Consider the following 15,493-nt stretch of genomic DNA (forward strand, 5'->3'; position numbering starts at 1 on the left):
GGTATTAACAATTGATAGATGCGGCGAGGGCAAGCCATCTAAAATGGAGAAAGTAGTTCGTTAATTACCTTACCTATGAGTCTCATTCCTCCAGTTATGCGATAACTTAAACGTGCAGTCCCTTGAAGGGTTAAATACCCATGGGACACAAAAAATGTTGGTTTTATTCCTAAAAACGGGATTCCCTACGTGGCGTTCCCTTTCTAGGGTGTACCAAGTCACCCAAAAATGATTTTTGGGATAAAAATAGAGTCGCCACTTGGTATAGAGTTAGGGTGTACCAAGTCACCCAAAAATGATTTTTGTTTTTGAACGAAAAAGTAAACAAACCCTTTTAAAACTTTTAGGTCTACGTAACCAAAGAAAGGGATCGGGGGTCACATTTGATAAGGGAGAAGACAAAGGCAAAGCCTAAGGCACTCCCTTACCCTAGCCAAAGCTAGTTGCGTGACTTAGCCTCACGATTCCTAATATTTCTACCCAAGGTATTGTCGCGCCCCATTTTTTGATAAGAAAAAAAATAGTTTGGGAAAGATGTTTTTGATTCCATTTTAATTGGAAAATGATTTTTGTGAGTTGAAAAAGATATGGGTCTAATATGGGACTTGAAAAAGCGACGATTTGACCCAAAAAAATAGCTTTTAAAAAGGGTTTTTGAATGAGAAATTGGAGTCGCCACTTGGTAATGATTAAGGTGTACCAAGTCACCTAAAAAATAAATTTTTAAAGACAAAGTAGTAAAACCCTTTCAAAAAACGACTCCTAGTCCACGTATGCCAAAGAAAAAGGTTCGGGAGTCACGTTTGACAAAGGGGAAGGCAAGGATAGAATCCAAGGCACCCCTTTGACCTAGCCAAGGCTAGTTGCGCGACTTAACCTTACCTTTCCTAGTTTTCTACCCAATGTATGTTGGCACGTCGGATATGACTATATGAATGCAAAACGGAAAGGAAAATGCAATCCTAAATTCTACGATTTCTCTTGTGAGGCTTTTGGTCCCAAACCACATGAATTGTGGCGGCCAACAAAGGAAAACCTCATAGAGGTCGATTAATGCAAATGAGAGTTCAAATTCAAGTGTGAAAGTGTGAAAGTGTATGAAAGATGCAAGAAATGTAAGTGCAAGTGTGCGAATGTATAAAAAGGTGCATGTGTGAAATTGTATAAAATTCAAGTGTTTTTTGTGTGCAAGTGTGTGAAAATAGAATAATAGATATATAAGGTAAAGTGGAATTTCATTTGTGAGGTGAAAATGAGCACGTGATAGGAAAAATGTAGTGAGAAAGTATGGTTTTGAGAAATGTGAAAAAATGTGGTTAAAAGAGTATGTAGGTGATAAAAATGAAAGTATGACCCTAGAGGAATGCAAAAAGTCGGGTACGGGGGTTGACTCCTAACTTTTCGACTTCGATTTTCCTTTTGATTAGAAGGCGAAACTAGCGTGCTAAGGCTATCGAGTAGCCATACTCGCTCGTTTCCCTTATCGGAAGGGGACACTCAAGCAAAATGAACCCTATAGCTAGTATGGGATGCAAAACCTAAAATGAGGGGAAAAGGGGTTCGAGGATCATGCCAAATGATAAAACTAAGGAAAATGCGTGATATGTGGTGAACAAGCAAATGACGTACTAACAAGGGAAAATCCCTAAGGGTCTAGCGTTGGACTAGCCCATTCTATGAATTCCGACTAGCGTTGGACTAGTGGAAACGATAAAAAAAAGCCACAACTAGCGTTGGACTAGTGTGGTGACGTACATTCATCCATTCCATTCATCGACACTATGGAAAGCAAGTAGACATACCAAATACTCATAAACACGTAGCACGTAACATTTAGCATGCTCGACTAGATGCAAGGCCCTAACAAAGCAAATTAACACGTAGCAACTAAGCATGCAAGACACATAAGACAATTAAAGCCCTAACTATTACATTTGCTAGCTAGGCACACGTCTTCGATAGGTCTTCATTGAATGCTCCTCCAAGTCCTATCTATTACAAGCCAAGAGGTGTACACATACCCCATAAAGAAAAAACTTAATAAAGCAAAAGTAAATGAAAGGAATGAAAGGAATTAAAGAAATTAAAGAAATGTAAAGAAAGCAAAGTAGACATTGTGGCGACCCCACTTCCCCCTGAGGCGAACCAAAGGGTTGGCGGGCCGTCTGCCCAGCTCTCGCCAGGACTCACGCAAGCATTCTAACCCAAATCCTTTCGAAGAATATCCTAATCTATTACAACACAAATCTTTCCCGAATAAGATCTTCCTTAAATTCACATTAACTTCAGAGACAACAGTGATATATAAGCAAAATTAGCCAGACGAGGCTCTTAAACGTTACGCATGCTACGCACCACGGCCTACAGTCGTACCAAACTGGATAGATCTTCACAATTCTAAGTAATCCAAACTTACAAACCAAGATATAACGTCAAACAAATCAGAATAGATAAATACGCAAATCCCTATTACAACTTACACACTAGGTATCCAAGTTAGGGTTTACACATTTTCTAGCTTCAAGTGGCAATTCAAAGTAAGAAGTACATTATTCCAAATAACATACTACAGCCCACAAAACAAGTTATAGTATTTCAATACAACCCAAAAGGAAATACAAGCAAGCATTCCAGCTTTCAACTTCCAGAACCTGTTAAGGAAAACAATAAACGTGGGGTGAGCTAACGCTCAGTGGTGCCCCAAAACATGCAGTCACATAAATCAAACAACGGATAATAATTTAAACAATTTAAGCAATTAGAAAAGCGTGTAACAACACAGGGTAGGATACAGGGGCTCTCAGGAGCCATTTTCCACGCTTGATCAGATACCATCGTAGTTGACCCTCCGTCAACTGTCCCTACTTAATTTCCATGTAGATACACTTATTTTAATCCTAACCCGTCACCATTCATACCTCTGCTTCGGGCCCAAACTTCATCTACCGACGCAGTATACTCGAGATATACCCGTAATAAATTTGTCGAGGGATTCACCCAACGACGTTTTGGTAGTTGGATTCAGATGTCGAGGGATTCACCCAACGACGCAACTACATTTAGATTCACGGATTCAGATGTTATGGTAGTTGGATTCACATGTCGAGGGATTCACCCAGCGACTCAACTACAATTGGATTCATGGATTCTTGGATTCTTAAAAATATTTCATTCTCATCACCACTCGAACGGCTAGTGTGATAAAGTACACACCACTCACTTCGATGGTTCAAAACCAATTTTTTTTTTTTGCAAATATCATATTTCGATTCAAGGAAGCATTTCAATCAGATAGGAATAGAACAGCAGGATTCAAGGAAGCATTTTAATCAAGTAAGCATAGAACAGGCAGGGACACTCACCAAGAGTGAAGTTCAGATGTCAAATTTGGGAATCGAATTCCTCGTCCTCGCAATATCCTAGAACATCAAATATTGAGACTATAAGTTTTATTCAGTTTTTAGGCTTATAACCATCAAGGTTTATCTAGTACATTACTAGTTTATTTTCCTGTAGTAGATTCAAAATTCTACTTAGGTTGAGGCTTGACGAAAATGATCGAAGTATCTCTTATAGTTTTCCTCTAGGTATTATTCCTTAAAACATACTTAGTATCATTTCCTTGAAAAGTCGGCCAGTCTCTTAACCTCAATGTAAGGAAGTTATTTTGAACATTTCTATGAAAATATGGCTTTTGCAAGATTTTTTTTTCCAACAACTACTTTTCCTAAAATAGGGTTTCTTGCCGAGCAAGTTTCCCATACTTTTTACTAAAATTAATAAAACTTGTGTTTTGGAACTTTTTCTATAGTGAGCTATCCAAGTGCAAAGCTTAAGGGAAGAAAAGAATTAAAATAAGTCTTCTAGATTTCAAAAGCTATAGCACTTATTTACTATAGCTATCAAGGCTAGTTTGAGCTAAAGGAAAATATTTTTGATTCAATTGATCATGGTTACTCAGGTACGTAAGGTCAAAACGGCTTCCATAGCTCCGATTCTATTCCGAAATCATCTTATAGAGTAAGATATGGCAAATCTCACTTAGCAAATTACCAAGGCTTCGAAAATCCTTAGTTCTAGATTTCAACAATTGCTTTTCCAGTAAAATAAAATTGAACAATCAAGGCTTCATCAATCATTAGCACTTGGTTTCAACAAACCCATTATGAGCAGATAACAATAAAAATAAAGCCTCCAAGGCGTTCCAGCAATTAGTTTTCATCATTCTATAATATTTGAAAAATCATTCAAATGGCCCAAGGCTTCATCAATTATTAGCCCTTGGCAACATTAATTAACTCCAATCACGATTCAGTCAAAAATTTAAACCACAAGTAAACAAGAATCTTAATCCGAATCCAAATCCAGTTTCACAAAGAAATAGGATATTCACCCAAAACAGTCCACTTTAAGAATTCACTGGCAGCAGTACACATAGAGGAAAAATACGAGATTTCTACAGGACAAAGACCTGTGATTCTAGTTTCCAATGCCACAGACGGCGCCTTAAACTGATTTTCCTACACCATGTTATATACATTTTACTGGGACTGGTCAGTGGAAATCCAAAAAAAATCTGGAATTTTTATTTTTCACTTGGAAAGATTCCTTTTCCCCTTTTTACACCAAAATGTTTTTATTCAACCCTCCATACCTTTCTTGTGGACTACAAAACTGTACAATTCAGGCATTTCAACCATTATAAATCCCAGAAAAATTCCAAAATCAAAGTTGAGATTTCAACTCAACATTTGGCAACCACAAGAAAATTTCCCTACTAGTCACGGTTGAATCATGCGTGAAGAGCTTTCTATTTTCATTTCATTTTCTGGTTTGGACATGCTTATAAACTCTTAAATTCCTTATGCACGTATCAAGCTAGCATATGAATATTTCCAGCTCAGAAATCAAGTTCAAATAATATCCATAACCATCAAAATTTCCAGAAATTTTTCTGTTTGGTCCGGATGATCTTGCCTTAAGGCAGATTGCACTTTTGAATTTTTATTCCTCTGTTTTAACAACTAATTAGCTACATGCAGGGCCTAAGTACTCATTATTAGCTATATAATTATGATTATAAGCCCAAATTACAAAAATCAAAACCAATTTAAGCTGCACTACCCCAAGCAAGCTCACGGCAAAATTTTCTAACCAAGACAGAATTTTCCACAGCTTTGTTTTCACCATTTGATTGCGAAATTTAACACATGCAAGACTCTAATCCTGATAATCATCCAAAATCCAGTTAGATAAACATCATTCATGCTCAGATTGTCCAAACTCAGACCCATTCAGCAGCCAAAATAAAACAAGTGCATCAAGCTCACGGCAGGAGCTTTATAGATAACCAAATTTTTTTGTAGGCCTTCACTATGCCATCCGAAGGTACAAATCAGCATGCAAAATAGAAATCATCACATTTTCATTTGACTAAATCCACTTAAGTGCTCAAATCATCACAGGAAATCAGAATTGGAGTGCGTTATCATCTCAGCTTTCGGATGGTACCTCATCATTCAAAACAGAATTTTCTAATGATTCCATTCAACTTCCGAATGTTCTAACATCACATACATATTACTAGATAACTCCAACTACCTCAGATTAATCCTAAAATGATCCAGAAATTACCTCACAACTAGTCAAGCTTTCACACGAAAATCTGGAAAATGTTTTCCTCCTCTCGGCTCACAAGCACGCGACAGGGTAGTGGTCCTGGTTCAGTGAGTTGCGGCTGGAATTGGCGAGGTGCAGAGTGGTTAAGGTTGCAGTTGTGGTGTTGGTCTGAGGTTATCGAAGGTGGTGATGGTTCTCTGGTGTCTCCCTCAGCTTACGGACAAGACAAGGGGAAATGCAACTCGCGGACAGCACCAGAATTGGAATTTGCAGCTCTCAACTTCCTCCCTCACTCTCGGCTATATGGTGCAGCTCAAGCTTTTCTCTTCACTCTCGGTCGATGATAACCAAGTGAAGGTGGGGTGTTTTGGTATGTGGAATGGACTGAGTGAAGTATTGCCGTGGTTATTGAAATATATGTGGACAGAATTTGTGGAGTGTGCGAATTGTTTTGCTTGTGGAAGTGGTGATGGTCTTGATTGGTGGATGTTGCGGTGCTGCCTTGGTTGTCTGTTCAGTTTGGGGCTGTGAATGGAAAGGGTTGTAGGGTGTTGGCTCAGTTGGAGTGTGGCCGAGCTTTGTGTGCTGCAGTGGAGAAGAGTTGTGGAGTTTGTGAGTTTTTGATTGGCTAAGTGGGCGGCAATGAAAGGTTGTACGAGGGAGTGTTTGGCCGTGCATGATGAGGTTGTGGTGGAGTGGAGATTTTGTGGATCGTGAGGGGCATTTTGGTCTTTTCACCCTGCTCCCTAACCTCGTCTAAACTCTAAATTTTAATCTTAATTCCAACGATTATCCTCAAGTAGGATTCGAAAGCCTAAAAACACGATAGTACACTTAAGCCACTTTTTATCGAATATTTATCAGTTATGGTTTAATATTGAGGATCCTAACACTCTTACCTTATTAATTAACTTATTAAAATCAAGTTTGACCTAGTTAAATAAATCTAACATTTAACGTTAGTACTGATTTGAATTTATTTTAAGGGATTAAGGTTATCGATTCGAGTGTCCTTAATATGTTTGAGTCGAGGAAATTAAGATTCTACTATTCATGATAAAACGAAAGATTTAATCTTAGTTCTAAGATATTAAATTAGCCCAGCAAGCTAAGAAATTTCCTATCTTAGGGAAATTAGATTACTTCACATACACTATTTTTACATTCTTAACTGAAATCCAAAAACAAAAGAAATGCTAGAAGTAAATAAGTAAATAAAAGTAAAGGAAATGCAAATGAAATACGAAATGTTATTTATTTATGAATGCATTCTCAGGGTTCTCACATCCTCCCCTCCTTACAAAAATTTTGTCCTCAAAATTTACATTTTCTAAAGAAATAAATTAGGGTACTTGTTCTGCATTTCTTCTTCTAATTCCCAAGTCGCTTCCTCCAGTCCATGATTTTTCCATAACATTTTTACCAGAGGAATTTTCTTGTTCCTTAGCTCCTTCACTTCTCTTTCCAAAATCTTGACTGGTCCTTCTTCATAGCTTAACGTCTCATCCACCTCAATTCCTTCTAGTTGCAGCACATGGCTTGGGTCAGGGTAATATTTCCTAAGCATGGAAACGTGAAATACATCGTGAATCTTAGCCATGCTTGCAGGCAATTTCAGCTGATATGCTACATTCCCAACTTTCTTCACAATTTCAAAAGGTCCGATATACCTTGGCTTCAGCTTCTTTCCTTTCTTAGATATTACTCCGCCTTTCAAGGGTTTAACTCTTAGGAAAACCTTGTCTCCTACTTCAAATTCCAAATCTTTTCTCCTTGTGTCGGCGTAGCTCTTTTGTCTACTTTGGGCAATCTGAAGCCTTTCTCGAATTAGTTTCACTTTCTCTTGGGCTTCCTCTATCCAAGGTATAGCTGTAGGATCTAACATCTTCTTTTCTCCAACTTCGTCCCAATGAATCGGAGATCGACACCTTCTCCCATACAAAGCTTCATAAGGTGCCATTTGAATTGAGGCTTGATAGCTGTTATTATACGCAAATTCAACTAAGGTCATATAGTTACACCATTTACCTCCAAAATCCAGTATACACGACCTTAGCAAATCCTCCAAGGTCGGAATTGTCCTTTCCGACTGCCCGTCGGTTTGGGGATGATACGCAGTACTAAATTTCAACTTAGTCCCCAAAGACTCTTGAAATTTTTGCCAAAAACGTGAGACAAACCTTGGGTCTCGATCAGACACGATACTCACTGGAATCCCATGTAACCTTAGAATCTCTCCTGTGTACAACTTGACCAATTTCTCCAATGAGAAACTCATGCTTACAGGTAGGAAATGTGCAGACTTAGTGAGTCGATCAACTATTACCCAAATTGCATCGAATCCTTTTTGACTCTTAGGCAGTCCCGTTACGAAATCCATTGTTATATGATCCCATTTCCATTCAGGGATTTCCAACGGTTGCAGTAAACCAGAGGGCTTCTGATGCTCGGCTTTCACTTGTTGGCAAGTCAAACATTTCTGCACGTACTCAGCCACATCCTTTTTCAAACCTTCCCACCAGTATAATTCCTTCACATCATGGTACATCTTGGTCACACCTGGATGTATAGTATACCTTGATCGATGTGATTCTTCTAAGATCTCCTTCCTTAACTTGTCATCTGTCGGAACCACAATTCGATCTCGGAATCTCAATATTCCTTCAGACCCTAACTTGAAATCTAGGATTTCTCCCTTTTTCACTTTCTCCAAATTCTTCTGAGTCGTAGGGTCCGTTCTCTGGGCTTCCTTAATACGCTCTAATAATGAGGATTTCAAAGAAAGATTCCCAAATAATACCTTCAATTTCTCCAAGCGAGGGTTCCAACCACTAATTTCTTCTAGCATGTCCCACTCTTTGACCATTAACCCTGCCACTTGGGCCTTTCTACTTAGAGCGTCAGCTACCACATTGGCTTTTCCTGGGTGGTAGTTAATCGAGCAATCATAATCTTCCAAAAATTCTACCCATCGCCTTTGCCTCAGATTTAGTTCCTTTTGGGAGAACAAGTACTTGAGGCTCTTGTGGTCCGTATAAATTTCAAAAGTTACGCCATACAAGTAGTGTCTCCATTTCTTTAAGGCGAAAATCACTGCTGCTAACTCTAAGTCATGAGTTGGGTAGTTTTGTTCGTGAGGCTTCAATCTTCTAGAAGCATAAGCAATCACTTTACCCTTTTGCATTAAAACACATCCTAAGCCTTCTCCAGAGGCATCGGAGTACACTGCATAACCTTCTTCTCCATCAGGTAACACCAAAACAGGAGCGGATATTAAACGTCTCTTTAACTCCTGGAAACTTAACTCGCACTTTGGAGTCCAGATAAACTTATTCCCTTTCTTGGTTAGCTCAGTCATAGGTCCTGCAATCTTTGAAAAATCCTGGATAAATCGCCTATAATAACCTGCTAAACCCAAGAAACTTCTAATTTCAGTTGGGGTTCCTGGCTGCTTCCAATTCATGACGGCTTCAACTTTTGCCGGATCCACGGCAATTCCATCTTTGGAGACCTTGTGCCCTAGAAAAGAAATCTCCGCCAACCAAAACTCGCACTTACTGAATTTTGCATATAGTTTATGCTCTCTTAATATTTGCAATACTATCCCCAAGTGCTTAACATGTTCCTCTTGAGTCTTGGAGTATATCAAAATATCATCTATGAAAACTACGACAAATTGGTCCAAGTATTTCTTAAAAATCCTCTGCATTAAATCCATAAATGCAGCTGGTGCATTAGTTAAACCAAAAGGCATGACTGCGAACTCAAAATGTCCATATCTTGTGCTAAAAGCAGTCTTGGGTATATCCTCCTTCTTAATCTTCAGCTGGTAATACCCTTGCCTTAAATCCAATTTAGAGAAGACCACTGATCCTTGCAGTTGGTCAAACAAGCTATCAATCAACGGTAGAGGGTATTTATTCTTAATGGTAACCTCATTTAACCCTCGGTAGTCAATACATAACCTCAAGCTTCCGTCCTTTTTCTTGACAAATAGAACGGGTGCTCCCCATGGTGAGTCACTTTCCTTCACAAAACCTTTTTCCAGCAGGTCTTGTAATTGGATCTTCAGCTCCTTAAGCTCGGCAGGAGCCATTCGATATGGGGTTTTAGAGATTGGAGCCGTTCCAGGCACCAAGTCGATTTTGAACTCCACATCCCTTTTTGGCGGTAAAGTCTTTAGTTCTTCAGGAAAGACGTCCGGAAAATCCCGTACTACGGGTACATCCTCTAATTTTACTTGATCACTGGGAGTATTAATCAAGAATGCTAGAAAACCTTGAGCTCCTTTAGATAACATTTTCCTTGCCCGTATTCCCGAGACCATAGCAGAAGATGCTAACCTACCCTTAACGTCTAACCTCAGAGTTGCTTCTCCAGGTATACAAAATTCCACTATTTTTTCTCGGCAGTCAAGCTTAGCATGATGGTGACCTAGGAAATCCATTCCTATGATAACGTCATAGCCTTTTATGTCCAAACTAATCAAATCCACTAGCATTTTTCGCTCTCCAATCCAAAATTCGCAATTCTTATAGGTCAAACTAGTGATTACCTTCTTATTACCCATTGGTGTCCTAATTTCAAGATCGTAGGGTAATCTAACAGGTTGCACTTCTATTCCGGACATAAAAGATGGATTTACGAATGAATGCGTTGCACCAGGGTCAATTAACACTTTAGCTAGACGATGAAAAATCGGGAGTGTACCTTCCACGACTTCCGAGGAATTGGGCACGGGCTGGTTATCCAAGGCATACACTCGGCCAGGAACTGTCGGCCGGCTTCCTCCGGAATTGTTTGGTCTTGCGTTCGGAGTAATCCCTTCCTGCACCCTGGGACATCCAGCCATTTGGTGCTCGCTACTCCCGCATCTCAAACACTTTCCTAGCTTCTTCCAGCAGTTGTCTATAGTATGGCCAAGTTTCTTGCAATAAGTACAGGTCGATGGAGGAGTAATTGCTCGACCTCCTTGTGAATTATTCCTAGATTGCCCTCTTCCAATAGGTCCCCCTCTAGCACCATTGTGTCTTCCCCCCTGCATTTCTTGCCCCATTTCCTCTTGCTAAAGCGCCTCGCGGTGCTCCAGGTCTAATCACTCCACCGGTTCCTCGGCCTACTTTGGCCGGTGGGGCATTTCCAAAAATCGGCTCCCGACTACTACTAGGGGCAAATCTTTTCTTAGACTGAAAAGATTTCACTTGGGCTCTAGCTACCTCAAGTCTTTGAGCTCTTTCGACAGCATCTGCGAAAGTATTTATCCTCACAGCGGCTAAACCTTCCTGAAATTCCACATTCAAACCCTGTACAAACCTCCGAACACGCCTTTGTTCGGTGGCTATCAACTCAGGCGCAAAGCGGGATAGTTTGGTGAATTGGACTTCATATTCGGCGACACTCATCGCCCCTTGTTTGCATCTGATGAAGTCATCCTCTCTCTTTTCCTGAATGAGTGGTGGAAGGAATTTGGCATTGAACTCCCTTGTGAAGTTCGCCCAAGTCCTTGGTGTATGGTTGGTCTCCCAAGTAACCCTCACCAAGTTCCACCAAGAGCGAGCAGCTCCCTCGAACTGGAAGGTGGCAAAGGTCACCTGTCGCTCTTCTGTGTAATTTAGAGCTGCAAAGATGTCGGAGATTCTCTCCCACCATCCTTCAGCTATTTCCGGTTCGGGTCCTCCATAGAACTTAGGAGGTCCAAACTTCAGAAATCTTTCCAGTGCCCGATCATCGGAATCAACTGGGCCTCCTGGTTGATGCACTGGTCCAGTGGCTTGGCGTTCAGTCAAGCGCTCTAGGACATCAGTGATACGGTTAATTGCAGTGGCCACTTGGTCTCCGGCCACGCCCTCTTGCCCTTGGTCCTGGTTGACCTCGGGTTCCCTATCACCACCCGCTTCCGGGTGTTGTCTAGTGGGTCTCCCACGGCCTCTTCCTACCATTTGGCGATCCATAGTCTATGATGCCTATTACAGGAGGATGAAGCAATTAAGCGAAGGTGTTATTTATTATGATTATTATTACTCCTTTTTGGTAACTAAAGCCAGTACGAAAATGAGGAAAAAGGAAATAAAATACTTAGCATATATTTCCACATAAAAGTCATACAAATAACAGGTTGGAACATTTCCAAAAGTAAGGCACCTAAGTTAACAAAAATATATACCGCTAATCCCTTATACAAAAATTAGGGATATAGTGCCTCGAAGGTAAGTCATCCACCTAGACAAAACTTGACGGCTTACTAATGTCCCTAGCCTAACCTTCTATAGCTAGTATAAACAGGTAGGTCCTAATCTATCCCTGAGTAGGGCTATCCGGAGTAATGTCCTCAGTCGGGTCCTCCTCAGGGTCCTCCTCTGGATCCTCCTCGACGCCAGCCGGCTCGCTACCCTGAATGAAACTAGCGGCCTCATCCATCATCATCGAGGCATCAGCCCTGATGCCCATACTCCTATCACGCATCCTCTCGGCCAGTCGAGTCGCCCTGGCCCTTTGGCGCGCTATCTCTAGTCGAGCAGCCTCTAGCAAGTGATGCTCAGCAGTGAGCCTAATCTCCAAATCAGCTATGCGATCAAACTGAGTATCTACCATCATGCTCAGCTCCTCCACGTCCTGGATCAGGATGGAGTTAGCGTCCCTCAAGTGGCGGCGCTCATCATCAAGGGATAACACTAACGCGTTGGGGTACGCGTATATGGCCCTACACTCGCATCTAGGGTGCCTATCTGCCGGTGAATATCGAACGAGGTCTCCTCCACCTCGGGGCCTATATGAGATGGATCTAAGTGGCTCTGCATGTCCATTAGCCGTACTACCCCCATTAGCATGTCCGTTTCCATTCTCCATACCTGCAAAGCCATCAAGACTTAAAGATTAGAACTTGAATAACTAACTGAATCGAATATCACTTAAGGTAGTTCTAAGGTCTTCATTCTTATTTCTAGAGAGGATTAAGGTTTCTAACACATCTACTATATCTCTTGAATAACTTTTCTAACCTAGGCTCTGATACCACCTGTGGCGACCCCACTTCCCCCTGAGGCGAACCAAAGGGTTGGCGGGCCGTCTGCCCAGCTCTCGCCAGGACTCACGCAAGCATTCTAACCCAAATCCTTTCGAAGAATATCCTAATCTATTACAACACAAATCTTTCCCGAATAAGATCTTCCTTAAATTCACATTAACTTCAGAGACAACAGTGATATATAAGCAAAATTAGCCAGACGAGGCTCTTAAACGTTACGCATGCTACGCACCACGGCCTACAGTCGTACCAAACTGGATAGATCTTCACAATTCTAAGTAATCCAAACTTACAAACCAAGATATAACGTCAAACAAATCAGAATAGATAAATACGTAAATCCCTATTACAACTTACACACTAGGTATCCAAGTTAGGGTTTACACATTTTCTAGCTTCAAGTGGCAATTCAAAGTAAGAAGTACATTATTCCAAATAACATACTACAGCCCACAAAACAAGTTATAGTATTTCAATACAACCCAAAAGGAAATACAAGCAAGCATTCCAGCTTTCAACTTCCAGAACCTGTTAAGGAAAACAATAAACGTGGGGTGAGCTAAAGCTCAGTGGTGCCCCAAAACATGCAGTCACATAAATCAAACAACGGATAATAATTTAAACAATTTAAGCAATTAGAAAAGCGTGTAACAACACAGGGTAGGATACAGGGGCTCTCAGGAGCCATTTTCCACGCTTGATCAGATACCATCGTAGTTGACCCTCCGTCAACTTTCCCTACTTAATTTCCATGTAGATACACTTATTTTAATCCTAACCCGTCACCATTCATACCTCTGCTTCGGGCCCAAACTTCATCTACCGACGCAGTATACTCGAGATATACCCGTAATAAATTTGTCGAGGGATTCACCCAACGACGTTTTGGTAGTTGGATTCAGATGTCGAGGGATTCACCCAACGACGCAACTACATTTAGATTCACGGATTCAGATGTTATGGTAGTTGGATTCACATGTCGAGGGATTCACCCAGCGACTCAACTACAATTGGATTCATGGATTCTTGGATTCTTAAAAATATTTCATTCTCATCACCACTCGAACGGCTAGTGTGATAAAGTACACACCACTCACTTCGATGGTTCAAAACCAATTTTTTTTTTTTGCAAATATCATATTTCGATTCAAGGAAGCATTTCAATCAGATAGGAATAGAACAGCAGGATTCAAGGAAGCATTTTAATCAAGTAAGCATAGAACAGGCAGGGACACTCACCAAGAGTGAAGTTCAGATGTCAAATTTGGGAATCGAATTCCTCGTCCTCGCAATATCCTAGAACATCAAATATTGAGACTATAAGTTTTATTCAGTTTTTAGGCTTATAACCATCAAGGTTTATCTAGTACATTACTAGTTTATTTTCCTGTAGTAGATTCAAAATTCTACTTAGGTTGAGGCTTGACGAAAATGATCGAAGTATCTCTTATAGTTTTCCTCTAGGTATTATTCCTTAAAACATACTTAGTATCATTTCCTTGAAAAGTCGGCCAGTCTCTTAACCTCAATGTAAGGAAGTTATTTTGAACATTTCTATGAAAATATGGCTTTTGCAAGATTTTTTTTTCCAACAACTACTTTTCCTAAAATAGGGTTTCTTGCCGAGCAAGTTTCCCATACTTTTTACTAAAATTAATAAAACTTGTGTTTTGGAACTTTTTCTATAGTGAGCTATCCAAGTGCAAAGCTTAAGGGAAGAAAAGAATTAAAATAAGTCTTCTAGATTTCAAAAGCTATAGCACTTATTTACTATAGCTATCAAGGCTAGTTTGAGCTAAAGGAAAATATTTTTGATTCAATTGATCATGGTTACTCAGGTACGTAAGGTCAAAACGGCTTCCATAGCTCCGATTCTATTCCGAAATCATCTTATAGAGTAAGATATGGCAAATCTCACTTAGCAAATTACCAAGGCTTCGAAAATCCTTAGTTCTAGATTTCAACAATTGCTTTTCCAGTAAAATAAAATTGAACAATCAAGGCTTCATCAATCATTAGCACTTGGTTTCAACAAACCCATTATGAGCAGATAACAATAAAAATAAAGCCTCCAAGGCGTTCCAGCAATTAGTTTTCATCATTCTATAATATTTGAAAAATCATTCAAATGGCCCAAGGCTTCATCAATTATTAGCCCTTGGCAACATTAATTAACTCCAATCACGATTCAGTCAAAAATTTAAACCACAAGTAAACAAGAATCTTAATCCGAATCCAAATCCAGTTTCACAAAGAAATAGGATATTCACCCAAAACAGTCCACTTTAAGAATTCACTGGCAGCAGTACACATAGAGGAAAAATACGAGATTTCTACAGGACAAAGACCTGTGATTCTAGTTTCCAATGCCACAGACGGCGCCTTAAACTGATTTTCCTACACCATGTTATATACATTTTACTGGGACTGGTCAGTGGAAATCCAAAAAAAATCTGGAATTTTTATTTTTCACTTGGAAAGATTCCTTTTCCCCTTTTTACACCAAAATGTTTTTATTCAACCCTCCATACCTTTCTTGTGGACTACAAAACTGTACAATTCAGGCATTTCAACCATTATAAATCCCAGAAAAATTCCAAAATCAAAGTTGAGATTTCAACTCAACATTTGGCAACCACAAGAAAATTTCCCTACTAGTCACGGTTGAATCATGCGTGAAGAGCTTTCTATTTTCATTTCATTTTCTGGTTTGGACATGCTTATAAACTCTTAAATTCCTTATGCACGTATCAAGCTAGCATATGAATATTTCCAGCTCAGAAATCAAGTTCAAATAATATCCATAACCATCAAAATTTCCAGAAATTTTTCTGTTTGGTCCGGATGATC

The 15,493-nt window shown here is 39.9% G+C and overlaps 1 protein-coding gene across 1 annotated transcript; it reads right to left on the minus strand.

Moving 5' to 3' along the window:
• Positions 1–8,864: 8,864 nt before the first annotated feature.
• Positions 8,865–10,471, minus strand: LOC140015873 (uncharacterized). The gene is made up of 3 exons (XM_072068701.1): positions 9,620–10,471; positions 9,025–9,322; positions 8,865–8,911 (listed from the first exon to the last, which is right to left on the minus strand). The coding sequence occupies exons 1-3, from the start codon at positions 10,469–10,471 to the stop codon at positions 8,865–8,867; spliced, it is 1,197 nt and encodes a 398-aa protein (XP_071924802.1).
• Positions 10,472–15,493: the final 5,022 nt, after the last annotated feature.

The sequence above is a fragment of the Coffea arabica genome, chromosome 10c (assembly GCF_036785885.1).
Source record: "Coffea arabica cultivar ET-39 chromosome 10c, Coffea Arabica ET-39 HiFi, whole genome shotgun sequence".
NCBI classification, from domain to species: Eukaryota; Viridiplantae; Streptophyta; class Magnoliopsida; order Gentianales; family Rubiaceae; genus Coffea; species Coffea arabica.